General features: G+C 38.9%; 1 protein-coding gene across 8 annotated transcripts; it reads left to right on the top strand.

Annotated features, from left to right (window-relative positions):
- Positions 1 to 201: 201 nt before the first annotated feature.
- Positions 202 to 23,068, top strand: LOC129774812 (cysteine-rich hydrophobic domain-containing protein 2). 8 transcript variants are annotated; one of them, XM_055778799.1, is made up of 4 exons: positions 202 to 357; positions 7,179 to 7,972; positions 21,661 to 21,871; positions 21,960 to 23,068. In XM_055778799.1, exons 2-4 carry the CDS (start codon positions 7,851 to 7,853, stop codon positions 22,125 to 22,127), a joined length of 501 nt encoding a protein of 166 aa, XP_055634774.1. In that variant the 5' UTR covers positions 202 to 357; positions 7,179 to 7,850; the 3' UTR covers positions 22,128 to 23,068. The 8 variants fall into 8 exon arrangements, with proteins under 8 accessions (XP_055634774.1, XP_055634775.1, XP_055634773.1 ...); XM_055778800.1 differs by having other exon boundaries at positions 7,220 to 7,972; XM_055778798.1 differs by having other exon boundaries at positions 214 to 357; positions 6,875 to 7,972.
- Positions 23,069 to 24,890: the final 1,822 nt, after the last annotated feature.

Genomic DNA, 24,890 nt, shown 5'->3' on the forward strand with positions numbered 1-24,890 from the left:
GTTTATTCACCTAAAGTAGAACTGCATCCAACTTTAGTGATTTCTCACCAGTGAGAAATTCACAAGCGTTTACATATGCTGAATTTATTCAAGTTATATATACCTCGAATAAGTGTATCATATTTGTTCTCACCCGTTTACACCTATTTTCACGTGAATAAATCCATCTATAGCTATAGATCTCCCTAATGTAAACCCGCCATTAACCAGTGTGAAATACTGTGATTATTGGTCTCAAGGGGCATCAACAAATCATTTCGCGAGGATTGTTGCTACTAGTATCGAAAGTGAACAAATTTCAAGCAATGTAAATTGCTAGTACATAGTTTCGAACAATTGTTTATTTGCTGTGTATAGGTAATATTTGCTGGGAATCAAAATTGGCTCCACTGTGTCATTCGTTTTGGGCTTTCGATCTATCATATTGGACAAAAATTGGAAGCATAAAAAATGATTACGAAAGGTGTGCGAATAGTGGTGTGAAGTAATCGAAATTAGTCCGTGTGGTGTATTTGCAACACTGTCATAACTCGCTCGTAATTGCATTTTGGTTTTACGTAAAAGTGTGCGTGCGTTGGTGCATTTTTGTTTTGTTATGTGGGTCTCATCAGACAACACAGCACTTATTTTTGCTTTGGCGCTGTAAGTGCAATTATTGTCTCCTGTGACGAAACAAAGAGCGCTCCGCTCTCGGATGATTGATAATAATATTCCACCGTCTGGGACAACATCAAACGTTATCTGACGGGGTTAGTGAAAAACAAAAACGAAGAGAAAGGAAAACTGGAAAGTGATTGTGAGTAGTTCGCTTCGTGAAGGACATCTGGAAGCGCGGAGGTTATTGCGATTGGATTTCGTTAAAACAAATAAGTTGGTGTGACGGATTCCCATTTCCGCTGGCAGAGAGACGAATGAGCGCGAGATTACAAGTTGGATGGAACAGTGCTGCTAGAAATGGTGTCACGGTGTTGCGCTACGCAGAATTCGCAATTCCGGTTCGAACATATTTCACCATTCGTGTTGAAAAAAATCTTTAGGTATAATAAATTTTTCATTCATCCCCTAACTTCACATTTGACCCACTGGGTCTAATTTGTGATAACTTTATGTCTAAGAGACACGTTGGTGCAATGATTTATTCAAAATCATTCGTATTTCAAATTTGTGTCTCACAGAGGTCGAATGAAGAAAAAATCCCCCGATGTGCATAACTATTTTCACTTACAGATAACGTACATACAGATAACAATCTATTGCAAATAATCACTAGTCACAACTTGAAACTGGAAGAAAGATGAATAACATCTCTTCTGTTCCTTTTTTGCATGTTGTTTCTCAAATATTTGAAGTCAAACTGAATGAACTGTTTCCTTTCTATAATTTTTTTATTAACCCTTTGCGGTCGGTTTAAATTTTGACATCGGTGTCGTACTGGAAGTGATACATAATTTGCATGATATGAAAGATATACAAGATTTATTTAATTCTTTGTGAATTTTACATTTGTATCTACTGATAAGTGTTTTGATGTGCGGGCTTCTATATGAAATTTATATCATATAATTCTCTTCCGTCTTTTATCTTCATTTTTGAACCTACAGAACAACCCTTTGCTTTTTACATCTACACATTGCCGCAATACATGGAATTTTCCATTAAATCTTTTCCCAAGCATGGATGACAACTTTTGTTAATACTGAGTACTGTTATCTATTGTCCATAGAAGCACCGTTTTGATTCATGAACAGGTTCACTAGACCTTAAAATTCGTTTAGAAATTGTGTAAACTGAGGCATTGTTGAATAAAGTAAAAGATTAGTATAGTAAACGATTGCAAAGTTATTAGGTAAAATTTAAGAAATAATTTCCAACCACCTGAAATCATTGGAATACAACCAAACGCAAATGAATTTCTTTGATTATTGATATTTAGCTGCAAATCCGGAGATTTGAAGCCGCAGTTCTACATGGGTGAATGCTGTAATGCTGTAAGAAAGTGATCTTACTCAAAACTTTTAACAAATCGCATCCATCCTAAAAGATACATTATTTGTGTGTAAATATAACTCCTTCTACGACATTCCTTAATGAACTATCTCTTCCCGATGAAGTTTTGTTTGCTCCTTGATAGATATTCCGAGATAAATAGCACACGGCTGTACTTTGTGTGGCACGTTTCATTACGCGCGGTTTTATAGAAAAAATGGAAGATCCCATTCTAATCTATGTGATCAGCGCGGATTTGGTCATAGGGGTCGCATTCCTCTTTCCTGTCTTCCTTTTTATTTCTTTCTACCTTTTTTGTTTCTTGCTATCATCCTTCTCTGGTCTATATTTTGCACTTTTGTTCGCCCTCTCTACTCCTCTAACTTTCTCTCATGCTTTCTGTTTCCTTTATTTATTTTGTCAATTTGTTTTTGTTTTCTCTGTTTCTTTACTTATTTCCTCGCGAATTCTCTAACTGAGCTGATTGAGCACTTGACTCGTTCTCAGCGATTCATTCAGGCTTGGCACGGATAGCTTGGAATTGGGAATACCCACACGATTTTCTAGAGCTTAGTTTCAACTCTAATACTGCTCATGTCCGGGATTGCGAGTGGCGATGGAGTTTCTCAAGGATTTCATGTTTCCAATCTGTAGTGAAACTAAGTTTGACTGGTTCACCGGATTGTGGACGGGACACTAATTGGCGCGAATAAGTAATAGAAAAACTATTCGATTCCTTTGCTCGAAATTGTATTTGAAAGACGATATTATTTTTGATGCGTACTCTGTGAACTTTCTGCGTATAAAGAGGCTGAAGCTATAGGTTTATCTAGTTTTATCTGTCTTTCGTTTCGTTTTGAGACAAAAGCGATTATAAATCTATTATCTGCTTTGTGCGTATGCAGATTAGATTTTGAGATGATGATCTGCGCGGTAAAGTGGGAGCGACCGCCAAATCATTTAGGGTACGGTATATATAATTGACCTAAGCTTGAACACAATCATTAATCGAGGTTTTTCACAGGCTGAGGGAAGCATTTGATAAGGGTTTGTAGCAAAACATAGATAGGTAGAATGTTCTTGCAACGCACTAATAACGCTCATTATTGAATAAAAAATATTTTACATGAAGTAAAACTTTTCATTTAACTTTTAACAATTTAAAGCTGCCTTCGGGTCGCAGTTCTATATGTGCGATGAAATTTCCTGGTATGGGCCGTAGATGTTTCAGTAACTGTCGGTCCCAATTCCGGCGCGAAATCTCTTCAGCTCTTTTAAACATTTGTGGCGTCTCTTTTTATCAGAAGCCGTAGTCCATCGGATAGGCGTGAAGGGCGAGTTCTACAAAAATACTGTTGAAGATAATATCTCTGACGGAACTGAAGTGGCAGCCATTGGTAGGTATTTTAGTGCAACTTTGAATATATATGGATACTTTTTTATAAATCGTTTATTTGTACATGCTCAGTTACATAAGTTTAAAGGAGTTTAAATTCTATGTCTGGTTTTAGTTCTGAAGCATATTTACAATTTTGCTTATTCTACCGTTAATAGGATGGGAAACCGATTACTCGAAGACGACTGGATGTTAGTAGGGTGATAATTTTTTTTTATCATGGAGAGGAAGGGACATAAGAAGATCTGGACAATACTGATGATTAAACACGGAGATCGACAGTTTTGAGGAAAAGTTAGATTTTGGACATGTAATCAAGGCCTAATCGAGGCAACACATTCCGCACCGGCACATTGGGTTGTTTCCTTCGGGCCCGAAGAAAGTTTTTTAAATTCGATCTGGCTACAAGATACATCTCGCACGACCAAAAACATGGTCGATGTCGTGAAACCTTCGCCACAAACGCATATGAGGCTACTTGCCTGCCATGGAATTTCACACAGCCAGTGGGTCGCTTGTTTTCGGTAAAAAGAGATCATACAAAAATTGTCAGCTGGAAGTCCTCCTAAATTATCTGGAACAAATGGCTGAGCCTGAGCAAACGACTAAGCTTTCTTCGAACGACCAAAGATTATCAGAAACTAAACAAAACACTGATGAATAGTACTATGCACGATTTCGTGCAAATTATTGAAAATTCGCCGTGAATTTTGACCAGGACAGCACCAAAACCGTGCATAATTGAAGTCTGCATGATTTAGCACATCCATAATACAGGTCGGACTCGATTATATACAATTTTGGACTCGATTACATTTCGTACTTTTGGATACATGGTTTTCATACATTTTTTTCTTCTATCGGAATTCTAGCCTAAATTCAAAACTAATGTGTGAAAGAAAGGAGAAAAATATATTTTTTTATATTTTAAATATGACTTATTTCAAGAAGAAAGTTGCTCCCGGCTCATGAGTTGTTGAGTCTGATAGGTAGGAACAGGTGGAGTCGCCTCCCTGATGTCGGTGATTGGCACTAAAGTGGCGGAAATAGGCCGACGAAAAATAAGCGAAGATAAAAAAAAAAAGAAGAAAGTTACCTTCCAACGTTAAGCTGGCTATTATTGCAGCGAAATTAAGAGAGATAGAAATTGGGTGTCATAGAACAAATTGTAGAGCGGTTAGAGAGTTTCAATTTAATTTATAGAGACAATGCAGTTTTATATAAATTTTTAGGACGAAATTAATAATAACACATTAAAAATTATTCACTTTTGAGTTTTTCACTTCCAAAATGTTATAAAAATACACTAATTTAGTTGTTCTACTAATATGTCATGTACTAAATTTTCTCATCTTTCAAATAAAAGTATTAGAATCGTCTTCCGTAGCGTACTTTTTAATGTAGAGCCAGTTTGAGGCAACAGAGTCCGAAACAAAAAAAAGTTATACAACTTTGTCATTGTTGAAATTCGAACATATGCGTAGAAGGATTTTTCATCAAATGTGATCGTCTATCACCTTCTGAGCGAATCTGGATAAATTTAGTTTTTTCATGTGAGAAAGGTGTTCTCTAACTTTAAGGGGATGAATCAAAAATCGAGTGACGTTATATCGAGGGTACGTTATATCGAAGTTTCCCTGTAATCGAATCCGTCCTGTACCATTAATAAACCATATTAGCACGTTGTCGTTGAATATAAATATGAACTTGAATATGAAGAACTCTTGTCAGTCTATTCAATAGGAGGTTTCGGATTTAATCGTACGACACGATTCCAAAGACTACTGTCTTTATTCAGAGAACCTTGGGTTTTTCTACAATTTTTATTCTATCCGAATTCTAGCCTTAATTCGAAACTAATGTGTGAAAGAAAGAGAAAACATTAACCCGTTTTATGTCAAGTGTTCGAAAAAACGAACAGTAACTTCGATAATTTTTCATGGCTTTGGAAAGCAACCATATGGTAAGGTTTTGGCTTCAAATGATAGCTTAATCTATTAGCTACCACTTACTATAAATTTGATTCAAATCAGTATCACTTTATCGGGCATAACAATCAATTTAAAGCAACTATGTTTGGAAAGTACATAACCTAACAAAAAACAAAACCTTACCAAATATGAAAATATGTAAATTTTTCTAGAATATTACTTCGGTAAAAGATCACACATTGTGATGTAGGAAAAAAAGCATTGGATTGAACCTCATACAGGAACAAAAATGTAGGTTTGGCCAATGTTTTTGTTTGGCGCTTTTTTGATTTTTTGTCATTTTCCGGGAAACGGAAGAACGAAAAAAAAATTCTTGAAGATTGGGGTTTCTGTAACGCCAATAATCAAAATTACACCGATGGCTTTTGTTAAAAAAATAAATAATTTTTGCAGCTTGGTCGTTAATGGGTTAAACGTTCTTGCTCCTTTGCATATAAAGTGCGATTCACATAAAACATCCACATTACGTTCACGTTCCGTCCCGTCACGTTGCGTCAATTATCTTTCCAAGCAGTTCTTATGCAAACATTCACATACACCGGCAACAGCAACTTTGACTTGCCGATTCTGGTGTATGTGAATGCTTCAACAGGAATTGCATGGAAGAATAATTGACGCAACGTGAGGTGACGGAACGTGAACGTGACGTGGATGTTGTATGTGAATCGCACTTAAGTCCTCTACGTATCACTTATCTGTGATTCACCACATGCAACTCCTGGTTAGAGCTTATCTTTGACTCATAACTGCATTCTGAGGGCAACGAACTTAGCACGATAAGAAATGTGTGCGATCTATTTGGTCCTTTTATTCTCCGTTATTCTATTGCATTGGGTTTTATTGCACCCGCTACCGATAGGTGAGATTTTTATTTCAGGGTCGTACACACGGTTCACTCGTATCGTATAATGTTTTCCTTCTGTCCTTCTCTTGATCGTTTACGAAATTAAAATTGAATTGCCTAATTCTTTCGATTTCATAAAGAGATGGTTCCTTGTTTCATTAGTCGCAGTAATTGTCCTCTATTCGGTGTATTCAGATTTTTATTTTGCATTATTAGATACAAAATTACTCGATTATAATAGCAGATATTCGATTATATGCATTATTCGAGCGATTAACCGATATCTCTAAATGTAAATAAATTTTCCATTTATTCAAATGACAATGATTTTCTTGCAATTCTTTTCAGTTTTTAATGTAATTGCTATTTCAAATAGTTTAGATATTTGTCTTTGTTCCCATCCAATATTTGTAAGGTTCATTTTTTGCTGTAATTAAAAATTTCAACTTGTATCAATAAATTGTGAATAGTTTAGCGTTTGTTTTCTAAACTCTACTTGAATGTGACCCAATATCTCTTATTACCTTTTCGAAGGTTAGCTTCAATTATTCATATTTCTGATAAAAATAGACATGAACGCTATGTAAAATATTCAATTCCGGTAGGCAACCCGTAATAACTATGTCTGACTTCATTTCTTTCAATCACTGCAACTAGCATCCCTGCCCGCGAAATCAATCTCATGACCACAGCTGAGTTCTCTCGCTATGCTAGGTTGTACTCGTTGGTGGTGGTAATCCCAACAGCGCAGTAGTGGTGAATGGTAATTGACCATCACAAGTCTCAAACGAACGAACGCAACACATCACAGAATAGCTGCAACCAGCAGACGACGTTCGTTCGGTTTGGGATTCAACCCGTCAGCCAGCCAGTGGAATTTCCGCCTACGAACATATCGAAGTGCTTGAATCGCAATTAGGGAAAGAGAAGAAAAAAAATAGTATCAATAATACGATTTCAGTCGCGCTGCAACATGTGGTGACGTTGTTCTCTTCTGCACAGATGATACTCCAGCAGCTTTGTTATGTGGTGCTCGCTGCTTGTGGGAGTAAATTGCGTCATGAGTCAAAACAAACAGAGCAATAAGTGCTCGTAAGTGTTGGGAAAAAAACAGACCAAAATATCATAAAAATGTGTGAACTGGCAGCGGAAGCACGTGAAAATTAAATATCAAGTGCGATAAATCAGCAGTGGTGTGTATAAAAAAGGGATATATCAACGAACGAGCAAGGTTCAAGGATAGTGTGATCCTCAGCATCAGCTGCTTCTCTGTGGGGGTGGGGAAAGAAAATAAACAAAGACTGTCGAGCTGACCGAAGTGCAGAAGTGCAAACGTGTTGCGTGCGGAAAAGGAAACAACAGGATAGAGGGGGGAATGTTTTCCTTTCTCCTGGCTCTGCTGTCGTAAATGTCTCATCAGCTTTTGTTTACCCGACGACTGCTGCGATTAAGAGTAAGACGGGACAAAGGAGGAACGTCCAGGTGGACGGCGAAAAGAAAACCTCGCCTCAGGGGTATCATCCTACGAGAAGGCGACACCAGCTGAACGGTGTGCGTTATTTATCCTCGGAAGAAACAAAGAAGTTGGGGGTTCGAATATTGGAACAGAGGATTTCACTAGATCTAGCAGAAGATGGCTGATTTCGACGCAATATACGAAGAGCAGGAACTCGCTGAGCCTGAGGAACTGGAGGAGGGCCACGTCCAGATGGTGCCGGATCCGATCGTTATACGAGGAGCTGGAAATATGACAGTGTGAGTAGAACTTTTATTACCTATGGTTTGGATCAAAATCTTTCTTAGCCACGTTGAATCAAGTGTTCGAAACGAATAAACCCCCAATTATAGCCATGATACCACCGCCCAATCGTTTCGTGTAAATTATCATCCGTGCGTAGATTGGATAATTCCGGGGAACAGGTTGGATGAAGTTGCTTTTATCGATGCTGGATGTAATTAAGAACAATTTGACTAATGTTCTCTGCACTGGGGTTCACCGGAAATGTTGAAGCGTTATCGAAAGAGTAATCATAGCTAACTCCAGACTCCGGGGAGTATTGCTTCTAGGTTTCGGAACAATACTTCCCGGTGTAGATTGTCTTGTATACGTGCTATTTAAAGATTGAGCACGGAAAAATAAGAACTTTTTAAAAAGTGCTGTCATGAAGGCATTTTTTGAGTTAATTTGCCAACTGAATGAAGTTGAGAGTGTATAGAAACACTGTAGACTTCGCAATCTTTCGTCCAAAAAGCGAATTGGGGGTTGCAAAGTAGTTCGCCTCCGCGTGGTGCTCTCGGATAACGTCAAATGAGCTACACAACGGAGCGGCTGTACTCCAGAGCAGGTATGGGCAAAATCGCATCGAAATTCGTTCAACAACACTCATTCACAGATAAAACTCACCCTTCTATTCTCCGTTTATGTCTCACTTTATTTGAGCTTGAGCTTGGGTAGACTGTACAATTCGTAGTTGCTCTCCGTGATTGACCTGAACCAACTAAATTGCACACAGAACACACAGAATGACGCTTGGGACTAGCAAATCATTCTCGTTGTGCAAAATATCGGTGATTAGAGCTTTAAATGGTCAATAATGACGCCGGCTACGTCCTTACAGTCACCAGGGGAAGGGAAGGAATGTTAGTATGATATTCGTCGCCCGAAGGCCAGAAGGGTCGCCTCCATAGCGTGGTTCCCTAGCGTTTATCATGGAAGGGATATTTGTTAGTGGGATAGGTTAAAAATCAGGATTCACTGCGGTAAGTGATGTGATTCTGTAAACGCGGTCTACCTTTGAAAAACCTGTTAAAAATGTAAAAATAATATAGAAATAACTAGCTGACCCGGCGAACGTTGTTTTGCCATAAAAATTATTTCTAGCGAATATGTTGGTTGTTAAATCAAAAATAACTACTGTATTGTAAGTGTGTTTAAACGTTTTAACGATCTACATATACGTGAAACGTTCGTTACTCTTGTGTTTGACATACCGAGGAAAAGAGCGCCAAGTCGATGACCACCGACAAAAATTGAAAAAAAAAAACAAACCATTCTTTGTATTCCAGTTCCGATGAATTTCATTAACGAATCTGAAGTGAAAATAGGAATATATTTTTGTCGTAAAGTAGACAAATTAAATGAAGAATATCAATATAAATTTCGTTGTTGCAAATGTATTTGTTGCTCTTCATCGAACCACAGAACTCAACATTAATATGAGCATTGAATGTTTTGATCAGCTGAGGCGAATATAGCACTGCCGAACGATTTTCCATGTCAATGTCTGCGTTGTTAATTTTTATGAATGATTGTCTATCATTGTCAGTTTTTAGTCGTTGATATATTGGACATCCACCTAAGGTTGCGGTCGTGTTGCGTTGGTGAAGTCTTTGAGAAAATGCATTGTACACTTTCCATCTGCTATGCAAGGCTATTAAAGTTTTAGATTACCGCACGGTCATGAACCATGTTTATAATAACAATATCGAACAATAAAAGCAATTTTAAGTTGTTGAAATTTTTATTCGATGTTGTTTCAATACTTAGTAGACATAGTCCAGACCCTAACTTAACAATTATCTATTGATCTCCTTGCATTTCAACCAAAATATTATTAAAAATATAAAATAATTATCAGATACTATTCTTGTTCAAGATACCTGAAGAGAATGTATTATTCTGCTACACAGAACACACAAAAGAGCCATATTTCATTTATTTTTGACGTAGGACTAGGTCTAACCGGATGATATAGGGGGTGAAATGAAAATCTAGGCCCTGAACAAGTAGGAAAAAGTGCAAGATTTGGAACGCTTATAACTCGAGCATTTCTCAATAGATCGCAAAGGTTTTTGCATCAATTGATAGGAAATATATCTACGCATCTATCATAACGAATAACATTTCATTTTTCTTGAGATAAATAATTGAATAATTGTGAAATATCAAGCAATGTCCAAATATGTGCCCATTTTTTATTTGTCCATTTTGTGCTCCTCAAATCGTACCGACCAAAACGGGCAACCAGAGCAGCAGCGAAATACAATGAAGCACGATTGGAAAAGAAAAAGAAAAAATATGAACGAAACATTGGTCGCAGTCTCACACATGCGTAATTCTCGAACCAGCCAGTCAGCTTAAAAATCCCCGCTTCGCTGCCGTAACGATCATTCTCATCCAAACCGTACACCACATCGTTTCGCATCACATCAAATCAACAGACCAACACAAGCAGCCATGGTTGGACATGGAAAAGGAGGAAAAGTGAAGGGAAAGGCGAAATCCCACTCGAACCGTGTTGGTCTGGAGTTCCCCGCAAGGGTAGCTAGGCCGAGCGCGTTAGTACCAGTGCACCAGTCCACCTAGCCGGCGTTATATAGTTTCGGCCGCCGAAGTGATCGAGTTAGCTGGCAAAGCTGCTCGCGACGATAAGAAAACCCGCATTCGGAACAGAACACATTCGGTTCGGTGGACACCAAGACAACAACAGGCAATTGCAGCGAGTGGCGAGTGGCAAACGCAATCGCAAAACGGCAGCAGGTAAAGGATGTGTCACATCAAATTGCATCACGGAAAAAACGCTGTAGAATTTTAATTTTTAGGAATTATATCTTCAGCTTTCGCTTATAATCATATAAGAGTGTATAGATCACGTTGGCCATGCTTCACTGTCAATTTTTCGTAAATTTGGAAAAATGTCGTCGAACGAAAAAGAGCGTCGTGAATTAATTCTGCGCACTCATTTCTAGAATCCGGAGTTGTCACATCGGGACATCGGTAAGATGCTGGGAATCGTCCAATCCACGGTCAGCAGAGTATTAAAACGATACTTCGAGAACCTAACCATCGACCGGAAGGTGAAGAACGGTAAAAATGGATGCTCCGTCAGTGAAAAAAATCACAAGCGCGTAGTTAAGCAGTTTAGACGTGATCCGAGAAGTTCGGTCCGGGATGTCGCCAATAAGCTGAATTTGTCAAGTTCATTCGTCCAGCGGACCAAGCAGCGGGAGGGCCTGCGTACATACAAGGTTCAGAAGGCTCCTAACCGCGACGAAAGGCAAAACATGGTGGGGAAGACGCGAGCCCGGAAGCTGTACACCGAAATGCTGACGAAGCCGCATTGCCTGGTAATGGACGACGAAACCTACGTCAAAGCGGACTTTCGTCAGCTGCCGGGCCTGTTGTTCTTCTACGCAGAGGATAAATTCAGCGTTCCGGAGGAGATTCGCAAGCAGAAACTATCCAAGTTTGCCAAAAAGTACATGGTGTGGCAAGCGATCTGCTCTTGCGGAAAGCGGAGGTTTACCTTAAGGAGTGCCTACAGAAGCGCTTACTACCACTATTGAAGCAGCACGTGGGCCCGACCATCTTCTGGCCGGATCTCGCTTCGTGCCACTATTCAAAGGACGTGTTGGAGTGGTACGAAGCCAACGGTGTCACCTTCGTGCCAAAGGAAATGAACCCGCCCAACGCGCCGGAGCTTCGCCCAATAGAGAAATATTGGGCGATTATGAAGCAGGCCCTCCGGAAGAACCCAAAAGTTGTCAAATCGGAGGCGGACTTCAAGAGAAAATGGATTTCTGTTCAAAAAAAAAACTACAACCTGACGTTGTACAGAGCCTTATGGACGGGGTAAAGAGGAAGGTGCGAGCATACGGGCTTGGGCTCGAAGTATGAATAAAAAGAAAATGCCAAAAGTTGTTTAATAGTTTTTATTTTACTGTCTAAAATTTTCAAAAGGATCGGTCTACTGGGCGAATTTCTACAGCGTTTTTTCCGTGATGCAATTTGATGTGACACACCCTTTAGCATAAAAAAAAAGTTTGTTCTTTATACAAACTGCTTTGGTGGCAAATCCAGAACAAGGCGGCATCGAGGGCGTTCGAAATGGTTTTTTTTCAAAACCACGAGTACTTAGTTTTCTAAATTGGAACCATTCCATAAAACACGTCGCTTATCAGGGCTGAGCTTATTGATGGTTTGGACTTTCTCGATTATTCAATTTTCACCAATTAAATTGCTTCCAGATTGAAAGTACAGTAATTTACATTTAGTTCGACATTTAGCTAATTGGACGGACCTGTAATGCGACATATTTAGTTGGACATGGTTGTTTGGCATCGTTTCACATCGCATCGCATCACATCAACAAAGCAACACAAGCAGCGACGTGGACGTGTGGACGTGACGAAGGAGGACAAGTTAAGGGAAAGGCAAAGTCCCACTCGAATCGTGCAGGTCTGCAGTTCCCTGTTGGTCGCATTCACTGATTGCTCCGCAAGGGTAACTAGGCCGAACGGATTGGTGCCGGAGCACCAGTATACCTAACAGCGGTTATAGAGTTTCGGCCGCCGGAGTGCTCGAGTTTGCTTGCAAAGCTGCTCACAACAATAAGAAAACCCGCGTACAGAACAGAGCACATTTGGTTCGGTGGCAACAACTAGTTTCAGCGAGTGGCAAACGCAATCGCAAAACGGCAGCAGGTAGAAAAAGGAAAAAGATTGTTTGTACAGACTGCTTTGGTGGCAAAACCAGCCACCGTAAAACACGGCGCTTTTCAGGGCCATTAAACCATTCAAAGAAGAGTTATTAAAAATTATTCACATTACCAATGCATTCTAAAGTGACATAATATATAATATGAACTGATTTATTTTGTTTATGCTTGTTTTTGAACTTATTGGTGGTTGGGGTCTTTTAAGTTGATCATTCAGTTTTCACAAACCCATGCATGGTTCCCGAATTGAAAGTGGCTTGAAATTACAACACATTGTATGCAGGATGGCATTCACGAATTTTCTCGGTAGCAAGAACTGCTTTCTTTGGTTGATAACTGATGTTGAAAATTGACTGAGGTTACATCTGCATTGTATAGAAACATAACTAAGGAGCAACATGATGAGCTATGTATTTCCTGCTGCTCTGTTCTTATTTTAAAGGACTTTAATCCGAAGGTCATCCGTCCCTGTATTCACTGTTGGTTTTTCAGAACGCTTATAGCTCATCTATTTCTCGACAGATCGTAAAGTTCGTCTCCAAAACCTCAGTTCTTTTTCATTTTTATTTACATTGTTTGCGGAGACTATAAATCTTATAATTCATTCGTTTCCGAAACCACAGTTTAAGGTACGGTAATGTGCTCAATAGTGAAATATATGATAGTGAATGAGCTGATGACCACCTATGCATTCCCTATCACAGCCATCATTTTGATTGTACGATATATGTATACGCCAAAAGATGCCCGGCGTTGAACATTTAATAAGTACAAAGCCTTCAGAAAAATATCAAGAAGCAACTATAAGATAGTGAGAAAAAATTGAGAATGTTTGTAAAAAAAACGCAAAAACATAACATCAAAGGTTCTTTTCAGAACCTTCAACATGTTCATAAAGAGTAAACAGTAAACTAATCCATTTTTCAGGTAGATAGGTAGGTATTCACGTAGGAGAAGAAAATAAAACAATATATTTAAAATATGTATGTATGTATAGTCCTACGTCACATATTCATTCAACGTGTCCACGTGGATATTGTCTATACCCCCTCCCCCCTCACCGTGGACAAGCGTTTACATTTCCGTAGCCCCCATCCCCCTAAAGTTGTCCACGTGGTATGTGGACAGCCCCTAAGAACGTGACCTGTTTTCTGATTTGGCACCCTTAATGAAAGACGTAGTTCTACGTCAAAAAAAACCACGAATAAAATGTGGACAAGGGAAAAGTTGGAATAAAATTGGCAAATAGGACTTTGATCTGATTATACTTCGCAAAGTTTCTCCATCATCTACATCAAATTCTTTAAGAAATATTATGTCTTTTAGTTTTTTTTTGCTCACCTGTCCCGTTTTGTAATTCTAAATATAATTCTGAATATTTGGTCAGCCTATCTATAAAACCACATGGATACCACCTGACCAACAAACGGCAAACCAAATTGACCACACTCTCATCGATGGACGGTTTTTCTCAGAAGTCACTAACATACGCACCTACCGAAGTGCGGATATCGGCTCGGAACACTATCTAGTAGCGATTTATATATTCTAATGTCATAACTGTCGACTGTTTATCAGATGCGACAGAGCGGGACAATTTCTCCGACAAACTTACGCGACTGGTCAAGACTACCCTGATCCGTGAAAGGGGCTACGTGCGTGTCTCAGGGGTATTCTCGTGTCCCATCACCCATGAAGGTGTCATTCGGAGGGCGGCCAACGACATGACTGGCACAATATTCACATGGCGGGTCCAACTGCAAGGTTTCGCTGAGAACTTTGACATGATAGCACGGAACTTTGCAACGGTGCAGGACACTTACACCAGACTAAAAGGAGAAGCCGTGCTTGGGGTAGTAGACGAGTTGGTATATTTGAGATTGCTGGGTACCGCCGACAACAATACTAGTAAGGAGATTCGTAGACGCATTCGAGGTAGAAATCATGCCTTCTTTTCACTCCGGGAAACCCTGAGATCGAGGAGGGAGCGCCGCCGCATGAAGTTGAAACTGTTCAAAACACTGAGTAGACCGGTGGTTTACATTGCTAGCTGAGGACCTTCACACACTTGGAGACTTTGAGCGAAAAGTGTTGCGGACTATCTACGGTGGAGTACAAGCCGAAGGCAGCTAGTGGCGTAGACGCAAGAACCATGAGTAACACGCTCTGTTTGGAGAGATCCCCATTGCAAATCTGGCAAAAGTCAGAAGAATGCGGTCGGACACGTCGCAAGGATGCCGGTCAAAAAACTTCTTTTCGGCAACCCCCCCGGCACCAGAAACAGAGGGGCGCAGCGCGCACGATATCTCGACCAGACCGAAAATAACTCGCGAGTGTTGAGATGCCTAGGATCCTGGTGACAAACAGTTCCAACCGAGTTGAATGGAGACGACTTCTTGATAGGTAAGGTAAGTAAGGCCCAGTTTGTGCCGGACCGGAATGCAAGGTAGTGGAAAATTGCAAGCAAAATATGAATGCGTGCTTATGGACGACGATACGTACTGCCTGACAGTTTTCTATCAAATTCATGGGCCCCGGATGAATGCAAAATTGGGAAGGAACTATGGAAAATTAAACGCATTTAGCGCTAAAAAAATGTTCGTGCCCAGTTTTTTACGTGTTCAACTCCCTAAACACAAGCATCGAAACGGCAATCAATCAATAACATTCGGCGTCACACTCGTTCTATTTCAATCAAATTGAAGCAACCAACGCAAAATAAATTTGTTAAACATAATTAACATGTGGGCGCCAATGGCGAACAAATTTCGGACCACACATAACAGCTTGTTTAAGCACCTGCGCAACATCACCTCGCCGAGTGGCGGGCTGCCAATTGCCAAATCTCTACAAACAACACCTCTAAACTATCGACAAATATTACCCCGTAACACAATACCCAATTGTGTGTGATTCTACACATGCTTTTGCGGTGTAATGACGAAACACAAGAGCATAAATCGCGCTTTAAATTGAAGCCCGGCTGAACTGACGTAGACGAAAACGTGCAGCGTGTTTGGAGGTGGAGGTGTATGGGTACAAGTGAACAAGAAAGAAAGAAATGACCATGCAAAAGCGAACCCCCCTACCACATCACTGGCAAAACCACACACTAAAAATGAAATCAGAGCCCAGGTGGGTGTGATAGCGGATGGTGGAGGGGGATGGCCAAGTGAGAAAATTAATATTCCAATCAAGGTAATTTCCCTGTCTCGTCGCTCTCTCTTCCCGCCGAACGTGACATCGTTTCATCATCACAGCCAGTATTGTTATTAATATATAGGGCTTCAATAAGCTCAACACTACTGGAATAGTTTGTTGTGTTTTTTTTTTGTTGTCAGTCCTTCCATATTGCTTCGTGATTTTGCTCCATAATCATCGAAACCCATTCCCCCAACTATACAATAAAGCAGTGGTGTGGCTGAAAAGGGCCAGAGCTGGATAATAGAAAAATCCAGAGGAAACTAGGAAAGTTATTCGGGTTATAGGGATTGGAAATAGGGGAGAATCTGCAATGAAGAAACTATTTTTCCAAGCAATTTTTATGGCAGTAGGAAAACAAAATGTGGCGTTCTCCGATCAGAAGCGGATGCGCTTTCATCTCACGAAACCGTGATTAGGAATGTATAATAGAAGTTTACTGTTGCCGCAATCTCAGAACCATGGTGCTAAATTCTTTTACGCACAGGCAGTTGGAATATCAATCATCAGTGAAGTGAAGAAGTGAAGCGTTCGACACGGTTCCGCATACTCTAATCATGGAGAAGCCGAAACACAAGGGATTTCCGGATCCACTCACCAAACTGGATTTTTTCATACTTGTGATACAGAACGGGTTTTATCGCGTTCAATTCAACTCAAGCCCGCGTCCTGAACATCACATCTGGAGTATCGCAAGCCAGCGTTTTCGGGCCGGTGTTGTTGAAAATATTCAGCAACGACTTGTACTTGCTGCTTGCTTCGTCAAAACTCTCATTCACTAACGACCTAAAATTCTAGAGTACCATCGAGCAGGGTTGCCAAACAGAATCTCCAAAAAATCTTTTTATCTAAGTATTTTCCCAGAAAATCTGTATTATAATATTTATTGATAAGATTTATTTATTGTACTATAAGTCCAATTTTGTAGTATACTCTTTTGTATTTGATTGGCAATGTTACTATTGATTCAACGATGTTGATGACATCCACGTAGAGCTAGCAAGCACATTAGGGTGCCAATGAAAATGGTCATCTCTAATTTCAAAAAGTTACTTCATAAAAAATGTTCACCATCTCGAAAAAACACCCTATGCCGAATATTACCGCAATCGAACTTAAAAGAGATTGGCGCAAAGCGGTCAAAGTTTGAGTTTGTTTTGAATATCGAAAAATCACCCAAGGGGGGAGTAAAGGAAATCGGGATTTTCGAAAAAAAAATTTTGACGCCAAAATTGCATGATCTAGTGTCATTTCGAAATTATTTTTTTCAAAAATCGACACTCTGGGACTTAGTTTTTTTTTCGGAATACAAAACGAAACGTATGGCTTTGGGCTTTTACCAATAAAAATAGTTATCTCGAGTTTTCATTCGGAACTTGCTGCGAAATGTTGATTGCACGATAATATACCCTTTGCAAAATATTAGCTCATTCGAACTTCATTTATTGGTGTCACAGACGAAAAATTTTTAGTTTTTTTGAAAAACGGAAGATCACTAAAAATCGGAATTTTCAAAAAAAATTGTTAGTGCTAAATGACTAACAATTGAATTACTCGTCGAGATTTATTGTTATCTCGAAAAAAAAAATTTTTTTTGGCACTTGGTCGTTTTTCCGTCTGAAAAGTCGATTTTTTTGAGATAACTTTAAACCTCGATGTGTCATGCAATTCTAAGACATTTAGCATCAACAAAATTTTTTGAAAACCCCGATTTCCGGTGATTTATCGGTTTTCTAAAAACTCAAATTTTACGTCTGCAACACTAATAAATGAAGTTCGAATGAGCTAATATTTTGCATAGGGTATATTATCGTGCAAATCAACATTTAGTAACAAGTTCCGTATGAAAAATGTTTCGTCTCGTACTGCCGATTTCCTTTACTCCCCCCTTGGGTGATTTTTTCGAGGTGGTATACATTTTGTAAGGGGTAACTTTTTGAAATTCTAGGGTCGAATTTTTCCCATACATTCATTGGCACCCTAAAGCACATACACTGTAGTAGAAATATAATGCTTCATTGGAGAAATACAATGTTATGGAAGTTCACACAGTTACAAGGACATGTTATTTTACATTGCGCTACCTAGGAACAAAGTGCGAATTCAGAAATTTTAAGAGATTTTTGACATGCTGTAACTTCGTGAAAAATCAACGCATATCGATGGAATGCACATCATTTTGAAGCTACAATTTTCATGTATCAGAATATTTTTATCTTGGCGTGTGTAGGCGTAGTAGGCAACAATATCGGGAAGGAATGAAAAATCAATTTTTCTTCGTTTTTTCAAGAATATTCTGGACTAACGCAATGTTTTGCCAATCAACTCAACAGAAAATCCAATTAACCTTATCAACCAGCTTTCATTTGGTCCCAAGACATTCCTGTAGGGCCTTGCCACACAGAGTTATTTCAGTATGAACGAAAAATTACCCCTTCGCTTTTGATGATGAATAATTCAGTAACCTTCGCATCGCAAACCGAAAGGCAGTTTTGAAAATTCCAATAAATTCTGCACAAGGACTTGTTACTTTGACGAAAGAAAAATTATTTTAGTTTTTTGCATCGATTTAAAAAAGTGCCAAAAACAGGATTGTCATAGTGCTTTGCAAGATCCACTGTAATTCTGCAAATATCGCAGCAAGTTCCTATGTTTGCAGGCAAATTTTTAGCCTAGTGTATTCTCTAAACATCCGTGAACGTTTCATATTGATACGTTCAGCCGTTTTTTCTAGCCGATTTTTCAAAATTTGGAGTAAATCAGAGGAGCATTTAATCGTAAATCGTATCAGAAGCAGGGTTACCATGTCTACAGAATAATCTGTATTATACAGATTTTTTGGAACCAAGAATCTGTAGAAACAGATTACAGATTTTTTTAATTTCATACAGATTTACAGATTTTTATGAATAACGTTCCAATATTTGCTATGGCTTGATGTCAATAATATTTTTCCCATCTCATCATTAGAATCTTGCTTCCTCATGTTCGATCTGAGGTGAAAATATGCACAATCTGTGTAATCGACTAGCTTTATAATAAATAAAGAACATTGTTTATCTTTTTATTACTAAAGCACAGTGAATATGAATTTCAAAAGTGAAAAAAGTGATTGAAAGTATTTAAAATAATCTTCGATACGTTTTGACGTAGGATTAAGTTTTCGGGAAAATAAAACTAGATATCGGTGGCATCACGGAAATGATACTCAAGATGGCTCTCACTGGAATCCGTCGTTAAACGTTAAATCTGAAGAAGCAACATAAACCTACGTTGATGTTGAAACTGTAGAACGGAAGCTACTAAAATGAGCAGAAAAAAATAAATCTAAATAAAATGAGAATCTGTTCGTATCCTAAGTATATGGCTTAAAAACAATTGTATGACCATTTTCAACTGTTAAGAGTTCTCCCTTTCTGAATTGTTATCTTATTATATTACTAGCTAACCCGGCAAACTTCGTCCCGCCCATTTACTTGATTAATTCTAGAGTAATGCAGAAATTTGTGTTTTATTTGTATGGCAGCCACCCCTAAGAGAGGGGGAGGGGTATCTAACCACCATAGAAACATTCATTGCACCCTAAAGTTTCCATATGCCTAAATTGGTTTAATTTGCTTGATTAATTCTCGGGTAATGCAAAAATTTGTGTTTCATTTGTACGGCAGCCCCCTCTAAGAGAGGGGGAAGGAGTATCTTAACACCATAGAAACATTTATTGCATCCTAAAACCTCCACATGCCAAATTTGGTTTCATTTGCTTGATTAATTCTCGAGTAATGCAGAAATTTGTGTTTCATTTGTATGGCAGCCCCCCCTTTGAGTGGGGGAAGGACTGTCTAACCATCATAGAAACATTTATTGTACCCTAAAACTTTCACATGCCAACTTTGGTTTCGTTTGCTTGGTTAATTTCCGAGTAATGCAGAAATTTGTGTTTCATTTGTATGGCAGCCCCCCCTTAGAGAGGGGGGAGGGGTCTCAAAATATCACGAAAACCTTCCCCGGCCCCAAAAACCCCTACATACAAATTTTCATGTCGATCGGTTCAGTAGTTTCCGAGTCTATAAGAATCAGACAGACAGACAGACATCACTCCATTTTTATATATATAGAAGATAGAAGATTGTAATTGTTATAAGAAAGCTACTTACGTAGCGCAATGTAAATAAGCGGGCCCTGGTAACTGTGTGAGCTTCGGATACACCTCAATGAAGCATTGCAACTTCACTACAGTTCTGGCTCTACTACTTCAACATAGTCGAATTCATAATAACTCTGCCAATCACTGATACTAAAGCTAAGATTATACTTCAAATTTAAACGTTTAATTTTTATGCAGATTTCAATACAGATTTTCTGAGAAAAAACGAAGATAGAAAGATTTTTCGAGACCAAAAACACAGATTTTATTGTGGTAACCCTGATCAGAAGTACAAAACCCTACGGGACTCTCAGAATGAACGATTCGTAACTACTGTCTTTATGAGTTTGTGGGTGAAGAGTGCGTGTGAGTGTGGAAATGCGTATGTATATTTGTGAATATCATTACACCTTACATACAAATGCATGAAAACGAAAGTTACGAATCGTTCGTTCTGAGATTCCCGTAGGATTTTGTACTTCTGATACGATTTGCGATTAAATGCTCCTCTAATTTACTCCAAATTTTGGAAAATCGGCTAGAAAAAACGGCTGAACGTATCAATATGAAACGTTCACGGATGTTTAGGGAATACACTAGACTAAAAATTTGCCTGCAAACATTAGAACTTGCTGCGATATTTGCAGAATTACAGTGGATCTTGCAAAGCACTATTAAAATCCTGTTTTTGGCACTTTTTTTTAAATCGATTCAAAAAACTAAAATAATTTTTCTTTCGTCAAAGTAACAAATTATCCTTGTGCACAAGGCAAGACGTAATTCCATGTCTAAAGGGGAGATCACATTGGTCAACTGGTCGTTTCTAATTCTGCAAAACCAATGTGGAAGATCGGCAGCTGGGTACAACTGAAGGAGATCGAGTGGTGAATGAAGAGACAGAATACTCAAAGGAAAGTGGGTTTTCATGTGATATCGTTGCAGTGGATTAAAAATGAATTTGAGAGTACCATGGGCAAACATTCATTGCTATTGCGCGAGAACATATTAGGGAAAACATATTCAATGGGTAAACTAATCATTAGTCTCCTCATGAAAAACGTCCAATTTTGCATGCTTATTGTTCAGGCATTCATTGATGGATTTACAAGGTTTTCATTGCAATACGGTTACGGTTGTGTTCGAGATACCCAGCTCATGTCGGACTCAACCGTTAACCTCTGCCTTCGTGACAATGCTCGATCACAACCGGGAAAATCTACTCGATGGAAGATTCCGCCATGAAAAGAGGCCAAGAATTTTGTTAGTTTTTTTAAATGTACTATTTTTGCTTATATAAATCTTTAAATTCAATCTTTTGGGTTTACGTGGCTCTTTCCAAACAGACTTGAATGTACAGAGTCTAGTTTACATTTCTCACAAATGACCTGAGTCAGTCGAAATCGTTGTTTTGCGTCCAAACAACACTTATAAAAAATAAGTAGATAAAATCAGCTTGATACGAAATTGATGCGAGTCAGCAAATAAGATATCGATGGACTCATATGCAACGCAAAATCCATCACATTCTCATACTTAATTGCACTGTCTTTCACTGGAAATAAAATACCTAATGACATCTTCTTCTCTCCTTCCAATTTCAGTTTCGGTTTGAGCAACCGTTTCAATGCGCAGTTTCCAGCCGGTCTGGTGTCGCGCGTTGCCCCCGAGGAATTCAAGGCAACCATCCAGCGCATCAACACGGTCCTCAAGAAGACACTTCCGGTCAACGTGAAGTGGCTGTTTTGTGGCTGCGTGTGTTGCTGCTGTACCCTCGGATGTTCCCTATGGCCTGTGATATGTTTAAGTAAGCGAGTAAGTAGCGAAGTCCAACCCGGTAGTGGTGATTGTTATCAAACAAATTTCGTGCATTGTAATGTTTTGTTTTGTTCGTTCATTCCAGACTCAGCACACACTCAACAAACTGCTCGAGTGGGAGAATAGTCATTTGTACCATAAGCTAGGACTGCACTGGCGATTGAGCAAACAGCAGTGCGACTCGAATTCAATGATGGAGTACGTGCTGCTGATAGAATTCATACCGAAGACGCCCATCTATCGGCCGGATTAAGGTCACCGTGTCAGATCCGGATATGCACAACTATCATCAGTTAGTATTAGTAGCAGTAACATTAGTAGTGGTAGAAGTACATGACTATATTGTGTATGCGTTCTACAAGGAAAAAAAAGTAAGAGCATATTCGTTTCCTCCTAAAAACAAAACCGAGATCGAACAACACCCAAATTGTTAGCTAGCTGTGAAGCGTTTCTTGTTTTTGGGCGGTAGATTTTAGTTGTTACTCTATCAGTGCTGGGGTATGTGAAGTACCCATGCCCATACAGACTAATACCAATAATTACACACAAGCGCATATATCCCTATCGCGACGAAAAGCAATTTATGGAAGCATATGAACGAAATCATTTTCCTTGAGCTCTCGATTGTTTTACACGTGTAGTTTCATCAAGAATTGTGTAGAGAGTTGAATAAACTGAATTTAAATTGTTGCAGTTAAAGCGTTCGGTTCATTCGGGAAAGTGAACTTCAGGCTACTCGATTATTGGCAAACGTTTGTAAATTTAGTACATGTTTTCCTGAAGGGGCACAATTTCCGGCAGTATGCTGAATGCGCGCAAAGCACAAATAAAAACGTGAAGACTTTTAGACGAGGATAGGAAGTGAAAATATCGAATTTGTCTTGGAAATTGTAAATTTAGGGTCTGGAAAAAGAATGAATGAATTCAAAACCACTAAAGTGATCTTAGGCAAACAGCAAAAATAAGAATGATGTTTTCCGTGATGCGAAAATAAAAAGATACTGAATATCAAATTTTGTTTATATAGAGCAAAAAATTTGAGCTGAATAAAAAATGCCGTAAGAAAAATGAATAAACAGAAGAGAATAGTGAGCAAATTTAGTCTAGGATAGGGAATGATTGTATAGTGTATAGAGATTTGTTTAGCGTTTAAGACAAATCAACCAATAAAAAGTGAAAAAAAACATATTTGAGAAGGAAAAGTGCAAGCCTTTCGAAGGAGTATAGAGAACTTCCGCTTACTATTTATCTCATCAAAAAATAATAATATGAAAAGGTGAACAACTAGGATGGGATCGTTCGAGGGTAATAATATTTTCAGAACGTGAAGATCATTATGAGAGACTCACCACAATCACGTGAAGCTTCTAGTGAAGCTGTTCAACCAGACTAATTATTTGAAGTGGCACCCAAGACATTATCGAAAAATGTTATCTTCTTCTTTCTTTGTTTTTAAGAGGCTTTAAACTTTGCAGTTCATTCGCCTCTAACAGTTAAAATGTTATTATCCAACGAAACTAGTCAACCATCTTTCTTCAACAGGTGAACATCGTAAATGTAGGGTCGTTGTAATCTATATATCTATATATATAAAAATGGAGTGATGTCTGTCTGTCTGTCTGATTCTTATAGACTCGGAAACTACTGAACCGATCGACATGAAAATTGGTATGTAGGGGTTTTTGGGGCCGGGGAAGGTTTTCGTGATATTTTGAGACCCCTCCCCCCTCTCTAAGGGGGGGCTACCATACAAATGAAACACAAATTTCTGCATTACTCGGAAATTAACCAAGCAAACGAAACCAAAGTTGGCATGTGAAAGTTTTAGGGTACAATAAATGTTTCTATGATGGTTAGACAGTCCTTCCCCCACTCAAAGGGGGGGCTGCCATACAAATGAAACACAAATTTCTGCATTACTCGAGAATTAATCAAGCAAATGAAACCAAATTTGGCATGTGGAGGTTTTAGGATGCAATAAATGTTTCTATAGTGATAAGATACTCCTTCCCCCTCTCTTAGAGGGGGCTGCCATACAAATGAAACACAATTTTTTGCATTACTCGGAAATTAATCAATCAAACGAAACCAAAGTTGGCATGTGAAAGTTTTAGGGTGCAATAAATGTTTCTATGATGGTTAGACAGTCCTTCCCCCACTCAAAGGGGGGGGGGGGGGGGGCTGTCATACAAATGAAACACAAATTTCTGCATTACTCGAGAATTAATCAAGTAAATGGGCGAGACGAAGTTTGCCGGGTTAGCTAGTATATATATAAAAATGGATTTCTGTCTGTCTGTCTGTCTGATTCTTTTGGACTCGAAAACTACTGAACTGAAAATTGGTATGTAGGGGTTTTTGGGGCCGGGCAAGATTTTCATGATAGTTTGAGACCCCTCCCCCCTCTCTGAGGGGGGGCTGCCATACAAATGAAACACAAATTTCAACATTACTCGAGAATTAATCAAGCAAATGAAACAAAATTAGGCATGTGAAGGATTTAGAGTGCAATAAATGATTTTATGGTGGTAAGACACTCCTCTCCCTCTCTAAGGGCCCCCAAATGAAACACAAATTTCTGAATTACTTGAGAACTAATCAAGCACATGAAACCAAATTTGGCATGTGGAGGTTTTAGGGTGCAATAAATGTTTCTATGATGGTTAGACACTCCACCACCTCTCTAAGGGGGGCTGCCACACAAATTAAACAAAAGTTTCTGCATTAGTTGAGAATTAATCAAGCAAATGAAAGAAAATTTCTCATGTGGAGGTTTTAGGGTGCAATAAATGTTTCTATGATGGTTAGACACGCCACCCCCTCTCTAAGGGGGAGCTGCCGTACAAATGAAAGACCAAATTCAGCATAACTCACAACTAATCAAGCAAACGGAACCAAATTTGGGATGTGGAGGTTTTAAAGGGCAAGAGACATTTCTAAGGTGGTTCAACACTCCTCCTACCTTTCTAAGGGGGGCTGCCATAGGAATGAAACACAAATTTCTGCATAACTCGAG

The sequence above is a fragment of the Toxorhynchites rutilus genome, chromosome 3, assembly GCF_029784135.1.
Source record: "Toxorhynchites rutilus septentrionalis strain SRP chromosome 3, ASM2978413v1, whole genome shotgun sequence".
In the NCBI taxonomy this organism is placed as follows: Eukaryota; Metazoa; Arthropoda; class Insecta; order Diptera; family Culicidae; genus Toxorhynchites; species Toxorhynchites rutilus.